General features: G+C 36.9%; 1 protein-coding gene across 1 annotated transcript in view; it reads right to left on the bottom strand.

The window, feature by feature from the left end:
• Nucleotides 1–9,604: 9,604 nt before the first annotated feature.
• LOC142339019 (uncharacterized) overlaps nucleotides 9,605–15,813 on the bottom strand; it is a 7,041-nt gene continuing 832 nt past the window's right edge. The window contains exon 1 of the mRNA XM_075388635.1: nucleotides 9,605–15,813. This exon is cut by the window's right edge and continues 832 nt beyond it. Coding sequence (XP_075244750.1) covers nucleotides 13,296–15,813 — 2,518 coding nt within the window. The 3' untranslated portion in view covers nucleotides 9,605–13,295.

Raw genomic sequence — 15,813 nt, forward strand, 5'->3', positions numbered from 1 at the left:
TTTTTCTCCATTGCCTGGCCTGAGTCCCCTCCCCCTTTTCTTAGCTTTAACACTTGAAAACAGACCATAGTTAAAAATGATACTATAATGATTACTTATGGCTATTTTTGAGACCTGGGCACTCTAAAATGTGTTGAAATTGAAGAAAATAAGATCTATTATTTCATTCCCCTAGTGCTTCATGATTTGTCGTTTACCAGTGTAAAGTTCAAGGTTCGCAACGGTTCAATGAGTTCCCTTTCTTTTTCGACTTTGTTGCTACATTGATTTTAAAGTCGCCACATAAAATAGGATCTGCGTTTGGTTTTCCCACAACAATCAAATGATTCATAAGTGCACGAAAAAACATGAACCTTCTAATTAAGGTGACTTGTACAATACAGTTACTAATAAGCCTTTTTTGGTTCTTTCCCATTATAGCCCCCCATGAAAATATAGCCCCCCCCCCATTATGGTATATTTACCATGATTGGGGGGGGCTATAGGTTATCTGACCACAAAGCTGGGGGGGGGCTATAATGGGAAAGACCCCTTTTTTTCTGTTAGGATCCTAACAGTGAGAGTTTGTAAGATCTTCCAGTATGTCTGATGCTCTAATTTCAATTGATTACACTCTGAATACATTAGGGCCACTCCCCTCCATTCATTTAATCTCCCGCATTACATCTAACGATATTTTTGTATTTAGTTTCGCAAAAAACAAACAAGCTAGACTTCGTTTCCAAAAAAGTTTCGGTCAGAGCCAATATACTTGATTGATTTTGTGTTTCCGTATAGGCACATAAATATTTGCTCCCATTGAAAGAACGATCTGCAACAGAAAAGCTTTATGCATCTAATTTTTTATTTCCCTGCAAAAATTCAAGGTCTTTAGTTATATTTTTCTTTAGTTCTAATTTTCTTTAATTGAGTTTCTCACCTCTATTTGGTGACCGTCAAATTAACTCAGTTTGCTATTATACGGGTTTAACAAACATCAACTCTCTTCTTTATATCCGTTAAGCAACTCATTGGTTCTCAATTCTGATAATTGCCGCAAACTTTCAGCGGATAAGCACTTCCTGTAAACCACTTCCATATGATCCTGGTATAAAAGACAAACATTTGAATAGAATATAGATTTTTATGACGTCGTGGATAATCGCTTCCAGTAATTGCATTTGTTTTCTTTCATAAGTGCTTGTTGTGACATTCAGCGGACAATCTCTTCCATTCGCCGAGCTTTTTGCTATCAGCAATGTTTTATTGAATTCTTCGACATTCATTTAGAATTTTTTCAAACACTGATCAAAAAATATTATTGAAAAAATTTAAAGAAATTGTAGTTTCTATTTTAAACGACAACTTGATTTTGTTCTTTCTAAAGATTCAGTTCAATTATCTTTCAGTTCTAAAGATTCAGCTCAATTACTCGTTCATCAACGAACAATTTAATGGAACCAAAAGAGGTTTAAAGTAAACAAAGAGAAGTTGATGCATCTTTATATTCTAGGTGCAAGCTGTCAAAAAACGTTTGATTTCTGATATATGAGCTGAAGCTTTAGAAAGAACAAAAATCAAGTTGTTTAATCGAGAAACTACAAGTTCAATGCAGATAACTCAATACCATTCGCGTCTTCCGAAATTTATAATATTCAATTAAACATTTAGCCAACTTTGATCCAAACTTAACTTGCGAACTACCGATAAAAAATTGAATGAATCATTCGATTCTGTTTTCACAATAATCGAAAAGAAACAGAGAATTCCGTAAACTTTATTTTTCCATAATTCATTTTTGAGAACAATCTGTAATAGGCCAAGTTTAAAATCAACTGATTTCCTTAAATAGATTCCATTTTACTCAAAAAAATTAATTTCGTTTCTATTCAATAATTTTGATTTTAATTAGTTTAGCTCAGATTGATTGTGAAGAATGTGCACAAGAAAAACCATATGAAAAAGCAATAGATAAATCTTAAAAGATCATTCTACTACGCAGTATTAAAGAATGGTCTCTCGTTGTGATTCCCAAAAGCGAATAGCCAGAATAGTTGCAAGGTTTAACAGAACAGTGAAATCTTGTGTAGACACTTATTCGGATAACTCTGATCAATTATTTTCAACCATTGAAGATATTTGAATGTGAACCGACCAGCTTCAGTTTTATTGCTCTCCAACAACACACTGGGGGCAATATAATTTAGAGCGGGTGCAGCTTAGAAATGCATTCTGAGTGTGGAACGGAACCACAGAGATTCAAACCAGGTTGGCAGAACGACATCTTAACCACTCAGCTACAATGACTTTGCTCTCCTTTGACTCACAATCACTTTTAGCAACCAACTTGATTTCAGAACAAGAACAACTTAATCACTAAAAAAATGCAGAGCTAACGAGTGAACAAGTCATTCAAGTCAAAGAATATTTCAGAACGAAGGCGCAAAACGGTCAAAAACCCTCGATATTCATCAATTCATTGATCAAAATTGACCTGACCGTCAAATTAGGCTCAATATTAAAATTATCTCAACAATTGTATGTATTTATACTTTAAAGACTTTGAACACATTTAGTTCTCGTGAAACTCAAAACTTAAATTCTTGTCATGATAAAAACTGATTTTCTCTTTTATAGAATGTCCTATATATAGAATTGACAAATCAAAGAGAAACATAGCCTGCAGATTGCCGGAACACAGCAACCGTTGACACGCTTGATGCACATCGGGATTGAAACAGAAAAAGAAAAAAAGAAGAGATAAATTGACCGATTTTTTTTTGTTTTTTTTCAGTGTCAAAAAGTGTTCTAATTTGGCGTGCAGTTTCAGTTGGATTCTAAAACTATACATAATTCAGCTTCTAAACTGAAAGCTAATAACCTTAATACCAATGTCATCTAGCAAACACTCTAATGAACTTTGATAACCTACTTCTCAATGACTTAATGGGCTTTATCGGTTTATCCCGTCTCTTTTGATTTCGATCTTTTGACTTTGACAGTATTCACCACATTGCATAATTGAATTTAAAACATGAAAAAATACGTGAAAAAATAGTGAATGAATTAAGTCAGAAGTCAAACGTGAAACTCGCGAATTATGTAAAACGAAAACCGTGATCAAAAGGTAAAGCGAACTAAAAAACATAGCAGGACAAGTCCTGACGCACAATTCAAAGAATTTTCATTGACTAAACAGAAAAACATGACCTAGAACGGACTATGAGTGAATTGAGAAAATGCCGCATGTGAACAAAAAACCAATAACGAGAAATTAAAATTTAATTCAAACAAAGAAATTAGGCCTAGAATGAGCCGTGAATGGATTGGGAAAACCATTTAGAAAAAAGCCGATCCAAAAGATTGCAAAAACAGTAAAAATCAGAGTGAAATTACCGCATGTGAACAAAAAACCACTACCGAAAAACCGAATTTTTGTTCAAACATCGTTTTCTCACTCTAATTTAAAATTAGAGCGAAAAGAATTCACGCCGCAAAACCGCTCACTTTTTTGCTCCCTTTCCTGTTCCGGCGTGACCAAAATCACTACTCCACTTTGACTTCAAAAATCATGAAAATGTGTGAACAGATCTTAAAAAAAAGACAGCGCCCCAATACAATTCAAATTCTTTGAATTGTAAAAACAGAGCAGGACAAGTCCTGACGTACAATTCAAAGAATTCTCATTAACTAATCAAAAAAATAGACCTAGAACGGAATATGGGTGATTTTGGAAAACCATTTTTAAAAAAATATCAAAACAAATTGAAAAAAAAACAGAAAATCAATGTCAAAACGCCGCATGTGAACAAAAATCCATTAACGAGAAATGGAAATTTGGCTAAAAACAAATAACTAGGCCTAGAATGAACTATAAATGGACTGGGGAAAACCGTTTAGAAAACAAAATCCGATCCAAAAAATTGGAAAAAAAAACAATAAAAATTAAAGTGAAATTGCCGCATGTGAACAAAAAAACCACTAGCGAGTAATTAAAATTTAATTCAAACAAAGAAATTAGGCCTAGAATGAGCCGTGAATGGATCGGGAAAACCATTTAGAAAAAAAATCCGATCCATAAAATCGGAAAGAACAGTAAAAATTAGAGTGAAATTATCGCATCTGAACAAAAAACCACTACCGAGAAACCGAATTTTTGTTCAAACACCGTTTTCTCACTCTACTTTAAAATTAGAGCGAAAAGAATTCACGCCGCAAAATCGCTCACTTTTTTGCTCCCTTTCCTGTTTCGGCGTGACCAAAATCACTACTCCACTTTGACTTCAAAAATCATGAAAATGTGTGAACAGATCTTTAAAAAAGACAGCGCCCCAAGACAATTCAAATTCTTTGAATTGTAAAAAGGAGAGCACCTAAAAAACTGTTCTTCTTCAGTCACAGTTAATTCTTGCTTCCTGAGCTACCTACAAAGATGTTTTGAACAAGACATCAAACCAAAATTACGTCTCTTGAGGTAATCAAAACTTAAAGCACCTGAAAGTTTTGAAGACTCGTTAATAAAATTGACCAAGCTCAAACATGTTTTCCCAATTAAATAGAATAGTGCAAATAAAAAACAAGCTGAGCAAAGCAAATTCTCTTTTTAACAATACGGCTCATGTGTGTCTGTGCGTAGCACAATGTTCCAACATACCTCTCAAGTTTGCACAAACAACTTTTAAATTCCATCAGAGAAAACGTTGCAATTATCCGAAAGCAATTTGTGCATTGGAGAAAAATTATTTGTACTGATTGAACCAAAAAATATGCCTTCCTTTTTTCGGCAGACAAAAACGAAAACCCTCCAACTCATTCCAGAAAAAAAGGGTAAACGAATAACGAATATGAAAGACACAGACATATTAATTCCAAATAAACACGCACATCATTGAGTTTTTTGTCATTGAGTTTTGCATTCTGCCTATGTGTGTTTAACTTTTAAAGAACCTAACTCTCTCAGACCAGTTCCTTCTCTCTTTTTCTTACATAAAAATCCACGCACGTTACACACACTCATTCCCATACATACACCACACAAGTGCGCGTACAAGCACACAGACCCAAAACCGAGCACCAAAAAAAAGATTTTGAATTTTTTGTCATATGATCATTACACAAGGTTCGTCGCCGTTCATTTATGTCTCGATTGTTTTCCGGCAAAACTAGGTGTGGACTTACGGCGGCAACTGTAACGGTAATCAAAAAGTTGACACTAAAATTTGAAACGAACTCTTTAAAATTTTTTGTCAGTTTTTATATTTCATGAGCATAATGGGACAATTCATCATCTTAAAATGTAAAATGTTGCGGCCGTGTTAACAACAAGACCTTACTAACACACGAGTTTAGTACTGTACAAATTTGAAGCCGTAATTGGTAGCAAAATATGAGTACGTATTCTGATTTTTCGGAATAACGGTCGGTTTTTGCTCTCTGGCTATACTTGAGTATCATTTACAGTGATTAACTCTTTCGCAATAACTCTGTTTTCACTCTTTCTCTCTCTCGCTGGCACAGATATCAATCACATTACACATACACGCACCCATACACACACAAAAACCCAAAACTCACAACAAAAAAAATATTAAAATCTTTTTGCGCCTCTGATTTTTACAAGTTTCGTCACTGTTGATTTAAGTCTTTACTGTTTTGGTTGGAAAACTATGCGCGGCCTTATTGAGTCAATTGTTTCGGCAATTGTAAAACTGACACTAAAAATTGAAATGAACGTTATGAAGTTTGTCGAAACAATTTGTCAATTTCTACGTTTCACGAGCCTTATCGGCCTAACGATTTTTTGAAATCTCCTGGATGTATAACCAGATAAATTTAAAAAACAGTTTTGGTTTTGAATGTATTTTAAACCGCAATTTGTAGCAAATGATAGGCAATTTTCTAGTTTTTTGCTGTTTTTGCACTATTAGTCTGATAGTCTGATGTATAAAGGAACCTTGAAAGCTATCCTTAGACTTATTTAGTTGATAGAGAAACCTTGGTTAACAGTAATTGTTTCGGTTTGTTCCTATCAATCTTTTTGATAATTTTTATGTTGACAGTTTCAAGAAAAACTTCGTTTGTCATATAAGGATTTCCACAATCAACAAACTTCACAGTTTTTTCATTTTACAGCAACGCTCGAAGACTGGAAAAGATTAGTTCAAAAACCTTTCCAAAAAACAAACGTGATAAAACTCAACCTTTCGAAAAAATTATAAACATTTGGACTAAATTTCTTAACTTGGCTATTCATAAGTTTTCTTACACTCAAATGCCCATCTATTTTAATGGACTAGAAGTGAATAATTTGAATGATCTGTTCCGACAATATAAAGAATACGGAAAGAATAAATGGTTTCGATCTTTACTTTTTCAATAATGAAATTGCTTGATCTGATGTTTTCTTATATCAAGGATTTGATAATGAAATAGTACATTCTCGTGAAATAAGAAGAGTTCTATTAAGTTTGATCTGATTTCATATGGTTGCAAAAACAACTCTATAATCCAGAGTATGTAAGTTAAATTTAGCTATTTTCAGAGCTCTCAATTGCATACGTCTTCGCTTTTCCAAAATATCTTTTCGATACATATTAAAAATTGGTTCCTGCAATAGTACTTAACAAGCAGACACAGAGATACGGATAAATTTTTTGAACAAAGTTTCAAAAAAACTGCTCTTTTGAAATTTTTGGTCAAATAATTTCAAAAGTTAAGTTTCCTGCATGAAATTGTAAAGAACTACTGGTGACCAATCTACAACTTACCCTAAATAAATGTACTATCAGTTTCCATTTGTTTTTATCTTAAACTTAACAAGATCTTGTCACCCCCATCTGTTTTCCTTTTCAATTTTTCCTTCAAAATTTTAAAGTTTCCATTTTCAAATTTCTTGTAATTTTATATTGAAAAAAAGGTTAAAATTTGCATTGTTCTTTTTCCTACAGGATGCGTAAACAAAAATGCAATTTTAACTAAAGAAAAGAAAGCCAGCCTCGCATGTAAATTCTCCCATTTTGAAAAATGACCAAAATAGACCAACCAGAAACGAAGCATCTTGAACAAATAAATCAGTTCAACAAACATAACCGACTAACGTCGGGCAAATTCCTCTCAAACGACCGGCGAGCGGTTGGCTTCGTCGGTAGCTAGCCACGTTTTAGTGAGGCTAGGTTTAGCTTAATTGAAGGGGCGTGAGGTCCGCGCCGCGGGGGTGCACGGTGGGAGGGAGGGCTGATGGGGTGTTGGGGGCAACAACTGATGGGGGTTCTGTGGTTGCACGATGTGCAGGGGTGCCCTTACGGCATGAACAATATGCAGAGGGTGGGGTTTATGGAGGGGAGTGAAGTCAGGGGTGCTGATGGGTATACGTCTCCAAAACAGTTTCTCCGAATCGCATACTTGGAGACTAGTGAGTTGAAAGGCTTTAAGAGAGCTTAATGTCCGCTGGGCGCTCCCTGTTTATCCCATTTTTGATGAGAAAAAGTCAAATAGGTCAGACAAAGAATCGGCCAAACGAAAAATTGCATTTAAAAAAGACCAACAGGACTAAATATAAAAAGTTATAGTAATCAGATTGCAAAAATTGCCACGAAACAACACTCGGTTCTCGGAACATCTAACACTGATTTCAACAGCGAATAATAATTCAGCACACAGACATCATAACAGCAATTCTGGTTAACGTTAAAGTCTTAACTGGTGTCGCTTTATTGATTTTGAATTGACAATTCATTCAATGAGAACTCACGCATAAAAATTTTCAATATTAAAACGTACAATAACTTGCTCTAACGAGAATGAAAAATAAGGTCACGCTAAGAAATTCAGTTGATTCTTGATAAAGAAAAATTTTGTTTAACGTTTAGATGATTTTCGCCATTCGTTATTAATATTTCACTCGGACTAAAATCTGTTTCAATCTATTAATAACGCGATAGCAACAAATAAAGTTGCTATTTAAGTTATGAACTGGTGCCCAGTCATAATTTATCTTTCAAAGCACATTTTTTCATTTTTAGGACATAGTGACGCTAAAAACAAAAAATATTCAATGCAAAAAAAAACAAAGGAACTAAAGTTGGGACAATTGCTCTTAACATCAAACGAGGATAGTATCTTGTAATATCTCCGGCAAGTATCTTGTAAATATCTCACTTAGATGCGTCAAATGGTGTTACTGTAAGGTTTAAAGCGAGAAAAGGAACACAAATCTGGAAGAGTTCTAAACATACCCGGCAGTTTGCCTGAAAGTAGCCACCGTTTGTTCCCATAACCAAGATTGGGATTGAAAAAAAATAAAACTGATTTTTGTACGCAAACAATTTCAAAGAACGAACTATTTTGATGTAATTTATGAGCTGAACATACTCATGTTTTCTAGTGCGACAGCACAGGGGCTAGTATCAATACCAATAAGCATTATAGATGCTAACTAAGAACAAAATTAGAGGAACGGGCATATATAATTGGGCTTTATGGGTTTATCCCGTTTCCATTTGATTTCGTTTTTTGATACTGACTGTGTTCATTTTGAATTGCTTTGCTGAGCAACTGCTGCCTGAAAACACTTTTGGCAGAATGAGCGAAGAGTGAAACTAGCCTAGAGAAGTTAAAAAGATTTCAGGCAAAATGTTGAAAAAGCTGTAACTAAGGTAACGCAAAAAAAATTAAGTACGAAGAAGTAAAAAACATAGCAGGAAAAGTCTTGACCTACAATTCAACAAATTTTCATTGACTAAACAAAAAACTAGACCTATCATGGACAATGAATGGATTTGGAAAAACATTTAGAAAAAAAATTGAACAACAGTAAAAATCAGAGTCAAATTGCCGTATGTGAACAAGAAATCACAATCTAGAAAGCGAATTTTTGTTCGAACACCGTTTCCCACTCTGCTTTAAAATTCGAGTAAAAAATCACGCCACAAAAACACTCGCTTTTTGCTCCACTTCCTGTTTTGGCGTTACCAATATCACTACTCCAATTTGAATTCAAAAATCATGAAAATGTGAGCAGATCTTAAAAAAAAGACAGCGCCCCAAAACAATTCAAATTCTTTGAATCGTAAAAAAATAGGAGCGCTTTAATAGACGGCTGAGAAGCTGAGGGGGCTCAGTAAATAACTACAGCGAATTAAGTTGATATCAATTCTGAATGGGATAAATTTTGATCACGCGAACATCGAGAAGTCACGCGTAAAAACACTCAAAATGTTTCAGGCGAGCAAAAGAATGTTCTAGAATAAAAACGGTTAAGCAAAACTGTTGCATAAAACGACCCCCTTCCACAGTAATTGCTTCATGATTCCTTCGGAGCAATAGAAAATATTACTCCACCACCTGAGATGCATTAAAAAATTGCTTCAAAAATGGACGGCAAAAATTAAGGATATCTCCTCTCTCGATTGAAACGCTGAAATACCCTGAGTTCCATTCCTCTTCCGGTAAACTATTTAACTCCGAATCTTGTACCTAACTTGCAACGCGCTATACAGATAATCATTTTTCAGCTAGCCAATTTATTAAAAAGGATTTGAATAACAAATGTTTTACTCATGTGTCCCGGGATCATTTAGAACTTATCTCTATAAGAAACTCGATAATTACTAGAGAAAGAGTAAAATGCCTTGAAGAATCAATTGAAGTTACTCTTTTGTTTGACATTGATTGTTTATTATAATTATCATCAGCATCATTCTTTATCACTTGCACAATGCAAAGATAACAATAAGAAATAAACAAACCAAGACAAACAAATTTACCTGTCCAGCACTTTTAAGCTATAGATCTTTACGCATTTTGTTTCAGTTTAGTAGTCAAAACTACGACACAAAAGATCAAACTCAACATAACATCTCATTTAAAGATACCGCAATCATACCTTCAACTTCAATTAAAACTATGGTAAAACTTCCAGCACAGTTCATTCATGGATAAGCTCAGCCTTCTTCAGCGAACAGATATCTAATTCAAATTATGAACAATATTTACTACTTAATAGGACTGAAAAAGGACTGTTCAATCAAATGTAATTTAGAAGAATCTATTTTATTTGTTTACGCCACTAAAGTGGCGGTTGATGTTAGTCTGTAGAATTGGTGATGACTTAATGGACAATATTCATCTTCAAATCCTTCTTTTTCTACAACCACATGTCGTTAATTTAATATCTCTCGCCAGGTGAATAAATCGAAAAAATGGAATAGCATTTGCGAGGATAATTTAATGCACCGGCGGAAAATGGTCGTTAGAAGATCTAAACTTTGCAATAAGTAGGCCTAAAATGTTAGGATATGGGCCTCTTCAAAAAATAACAAATTATTGATAGGAGATTTGGAAAAAAAACGACTTTGGGTGTTATGCATGACCAAGTTATACTTTTCGGAATTCAGTTTCAGTTTGATCTTTAATCGAGGGGAGAACAAGAAGCTCGCGCTACAATGTAATAGCACCAAAATGGCTAACACTAACAATGACATCGTTAATCGAGACAAAGCTTCGTCTTGAAATCCAGGAAAAAAATAGAACATTTGTTCTGGTTCACGAAATGAACGTTAACAAGTTGAAATATGAAAGCAGTGAATAGCTGTTATTTGCTTTGAAATCGTCGACCAGCTCGAAATATGAATCACTTTAATGTTTCTGAGTGATTTTAATGTAATAACATCAGAATATTTCATAACGAGTTCAAAAATGAAAAGATTAGATGTTGACGGCGGACTGATTATAACTTTAATAATTCAGTATGCTTCACTAGAACAACACCTCAGGTGAAGAAGGCAGGGCACTTGATTGGATGGGAGGGCGATGGGGGGGTTAGGATGGGTTTGTTGACAAGGACAGGGGACTATGTACAAATGGGGATAGAAAAATAATGGCCACTCTTTCTTTGTAATTACTATAACGCATGCAATTAATCTATGATCTCAAACAAGTGATTGCTTTTTGAGGGTTGTGTGGTAGTGATGGTGGGTGGGGGTATAATCAAGCGAGCAATTAAGAATCGAGGTAATTTGGACATTTAAACTAACAGACAAGTGGGTTGGTTGGGGTTGTTGGTGTACTATGTGCTGACATGGCTCAGTACGTTCAATTGGAAGACAAGTTTCCACTGTCCACCCGGGGATTTAAATATAGCTATCATTGTAATAATTAATTAAGTGCGCATGAACGAAGTTGTCATTTTTGGGAGCATGAACAAAGTTGTCGTCGTTAGCAAAACTTGACTAATTAAGAAACAGTTAATTATCTGGGATGGCGTTCATAACTTTATGGTAACTAGGATTAGTTAGTGCATATCTAACTATGGAACACTAGACTACTGGGAACAATCTAGGGGCAAGTTAGCACTAATGTTACATTTAACATGAAGAAATAATCCAATCCAAGTTTATCAGAGGTTGAACAAGCAAAAAGGGATGGTTGAAACTAAGCTGCGCGTTGCCTACGATAATGAAAAACTATACACTGCAGAGAAAGCACTCAATTTTCACAAGGGGCAACTTGGAAAAAAGCCGCCAAGACATTACTCAATAATACGGAACTTAGAAAGGCATAAATGCGTGGGTTATAAATCTTGACAACGTAAAGTGTTTGTCTGTGTATGTGGATTAGCAACGCATACGCGCTCAAACTCCACAATCTGAGAGTGAACCTGGGAAAACCAATAGGGGGGGGGGGGGGGGGGGGTAGAGCAATTTAATTTGAGCGACTAAATTTGAAATGAGTGTGAGTGAAGAAACGAGTGGTAGAGATGATGATGAAAAGTGAAGGAGGAGGAGTAGTTAGACAAAAAAAGAGGAGTTAAGACAAGAGATATAATGAAGATAGCACCATTGTTTGAAGAGACATCATAGTCATATAGTAAGAGAAGATAAGAGAAGAGTATTAGTAGTGTAGTAGTCGTACTCGTGGTAATTTATATGATAACAGCAACTAGATACAACAACTCATCATATGTATAAATGTTTGTATGTATTATGTAAGTTTACTGAAACAGTTAGTATAAACAGAATGAAACGACTCTCAACACAATAACAATTATTTAATTAAACAAATAGGTAATTAGTTAGCAGATTAATACACAGATCCGTAGAGAATCACTAAACCAAATTAAACAAAACGAAAAAGAAAAAACTAATATGCAGAATGACAGCTCATTATCATTTCAAAATCTAGCTCAGTAATTCTTTTTTATATTTTTTATCAATTTTGCCTAATGTTCCAAGCTACCATTCATTTCGGAGCAAAAAAAGAATTGTCACTCTGTTGGAAAAGGTATCTGGATCTTGGATCTCAATAAGTCAAATTCAACATATTGATCCAATATATTCACTTAAAACTCTTGAGAATTAAGAAGTCCAGTTGTCTTTTAAGTTTTTCTTGCTTACTGGAATCAGAGTTGATGCATAAACTTCTCTACTTTGAAGAACAGCAACGAGTTTGGAAATAGATTTCGGCTCGACGTGAGGTACAGGGGTCTCGAAAAACAAATCCAGTGTTCCCAATAATCCAAAAATGATGAAATGGGAGCACCTGAACAAAAATCCACCAACCCCCCACATATATTCCTTCACAGCATAAATTTCTCCACGGTAATAGAACTGTCTCGAGTAGCTTCACAATTAATCAAGTCGCAAACTAAGAAATAGAATCCAAGGTAAGGATTTGGGAATCGCAATTGTTGGGTCTAACAGGCGATAGCTCATCAGACATGGATCAATGTTGGAAGTGATAAGCTGAAACTAAACTGATGACTAATTCTGTAGTATCTAGTTAATGAGCAAGATAACATTAAATCGTATTGAAAGTCAATGAAAAGTCAGTTTTTACTACCACAACTAAGTACAGTAATTGAACTCGGCCTTTCGATAAACACAAACAACGAATGATAACGAAAAGGAGTAAGAAATTAGCATAGCAATATTACATGGGAAAAGTGAATAAAGGATCAGAAAATAAACAGGGAATAACGAATGAATCATAACATCTATAGTACAAAATTAACAATTCTAATTCAATCTTTTATTTTGAATTGTCGTATCAGGCCTCATCAACTCATTTCAAATCAAATTGTAATAATGACTTCGGAATCAGATGAGTGGTTTAAAACGCAATAACTTTTTATTTAATCTTATTCGTCAGCTAATTTGGAGAGGGTCAATTTCATCGACCTGTTTTTTGTCAATCAGAATGAATTGCAAGACAGTGACAATATAAGAGCTCCTTGGGAAGGTAAAGCTGAATATAAATTATGGAAGTAGAAAAGTTGGTCGACGTCACTAACTGTTCCGTCCCAAAGAGTTTCACAACCTCTATTTGGATCCGTTACCTCTGGCACTGGACGAACCAGTAATCGGGTCAAACAGGGGACTGGTTAATCCTCTATTTGAGGTTGTGACATTGCCAAAGTTCAATCCATTGTGTGCTGCCGCCAAGTTCTGCTGAGCAGTTGATGTTAATCCCAAAGCAGTAAGCAGTTGCTCGGAAGCCGCACGATTGTTGGCACCCGTGTTAAGTTGATGCTGGCTTTGAAGCAAACTTGGTGCTGCCAAATTGGCTGACAATGCGGCATTGAGAGGGTTTGTTCCCTTGTTTGCTGCTGCCCCCGAGGCCGAACCAGGCATACCCGGTCCTGGAGCTCCCCCGACAACAGGGTTAAGAGGTGCTCCGGGCACAGTGTTGTTGGGTACAGGCGGTCTGAAAGCCATTGATGGCCCATGCGCTCTTTGTTGCATCAATAACGCTGCTGCCAATTGCTGCCTCGCCAACAGGTTTTGAAGCTGAGCAGCAGGATTCCCAGGGAGCATCAATTGAGGCGCAGCTGTATTTGGCCGTATCATGCTATTTAAGAGGAATGGATTGACAAGCGCAGCTACCGCTGACGCAGCTGCAGGACCAACCATCGTGGGAACGTTTACATTGGGTGCTGTCACCGAGGATGGCGCCATTACTCCTGCTGCTTGAGATTGCGAAGATATGCCTCCAGCTGTGGATGACGTCAGAGATCCCACATTGCTGCCTCCAATAACCCCCACAGTCGAGGTACCATTTCCATTGCCTTCTTGTCCTGCGTTTTGAACAGCTGCTGATAGCTGTGCGTTTTGAAGGGCCTGAGTTGTAGAACTCCCAGCAACTAGCTTTGCGAAGGCTTGCGTATTCATGTTTCGCACAAGTTCTTGAAACCGAGGATCCATTTGCTGAGTCAAATTCAGGGTCTGACCTTTCAACATACCTGGAAACAGAGGTTTTTGCTGTGATACACTCTGCCGATTTCCGGAAACCTCACCGGCAAACATCGAGGCTCCCAACAAATCCAAATTGGGATTCGTGGTTGTGTTGCTCTGGCTAGACGCCATGGAATTGGGATTGTCCATGGACAAATTACGCATGACTACAGTCGGGGTAAAGTTGTCAGAAGGTCCCCTTCGGGTGCCAACAGTTGCCCCTATGTTGTTAGCAGCACTTGTGCTTTGCTGCTGCTGCTGCTGTGGCCCACTGCGCATATGTGGCTGCTGCCTCGGGTCAATGTTGGGTAGGTGCTCCTGCTCACGCATTTGCAACTGTTGCTTGAAGTTCTGCAAACCAGGTGGCAAGTTTACGGCGGATGATTGTGATGGTGCTGATGTTTGCACAAGTCTTGGGCCAAGTCTGTTCACAGATGCATTGGGCTCCTCCTGGAAACTTCGGGGTGTCTTCTGTCCAAATTGCACGTCATTGGGTCTCTTCTGATTCATTTCATGGTTGTGTTGTAATTGGATTGCAGCTTCAGAAAATAGCTTTTGATTAGCTAGATTTCCTCCTGGCATGGGGGGCATTTGATTCACAGTTCCTGATCTAGGAACATTTTCTGATGAAGTGACAGCAGCAGCCGCTGTCATACGACGTGCATTAAGTTCTTTTTCATCTTGAATGAGCTCAGGGCCAGGAGAATGAACAGGTCTCTGATTTTGTGCCGACACCATTCGATTATTTGCCATATTGGCCTGAGTATTGGACGCTGAGCCTCCAAGCTGATTAAGAAGAGACGTGAATGCAGAAAGGTCATTATCCCGATTTGGGGGTGAGGTTGCAAGTAGACCTTTCTCAAGCTCATTAGCAGATATTATTCGCTGTTGTTGTTGCTGCTGGATGCTCAGATTGGACTCTGCATTTACATTATGAGGAATCGGGGCCCACTGCCAATCTCTGCTTCGTTCGGAGGGTACTGGACTGACATCCGATTCAATATCAGCCAATGACAGAATCTGAATTTTCTCCCCTGTGTCTACTGTAAGGGTACGCGTTGCACCTTTAGACTCTCCCTCAATCGAATTATCACCACGGAACAATTCCACGCTATTCCCATCATTGTTACGCGAGCTCATAATTGGCAGGTTATTCTGATTAACATCAGACACAAACATATGCGCAAATCTGCTGGCCTTCTGGTTTTGCTGTTGGGGATTGTTGAGGGCAGTAGCAGAACTAACATCAGCAATGAAGCTCATGCCGTTACTCAAAGTGGGGGTGCTGTTTGACATGTTACTGTTGCTCACTTGCTGTTGAGGCTTGGGTGTGGGGGCTTCAGTGTGGATGGGGTGGAACCTGAGGTCATTTGTTTCAGTGTCAAACTCGAAACTCTGCAGATAATGGTCAAACTCTGCTCCAATATTCTTGTGATTCTGTTGTTCTGTGGAAGCGGAGTTAAACAGCCTCTGTAAACGACTTCCGCCAGTGGATCCACTTGAGAATTGTTTATTCCCACTTAACTTACCACCTGAATTTTTATCGAGGAACTCGTTCAAGTTAAACTCTTGTTGCGCTTGCTGGCTTTTCGGAGCAGCAGAAACT

Source organism: Convolutriloba macropyga, chromosome 5, assembly GCF_964194025.1.
Source record: "Convolutriloba macropyga chromosome 5, txConMacr16.3, whole genome shotgun sequence".
NCBI lineage: Eukaryota > Metazoa > Xenacoelomorpha > Acoela > Convolutidae > Convolutriloba > Convolutriloba macropyga.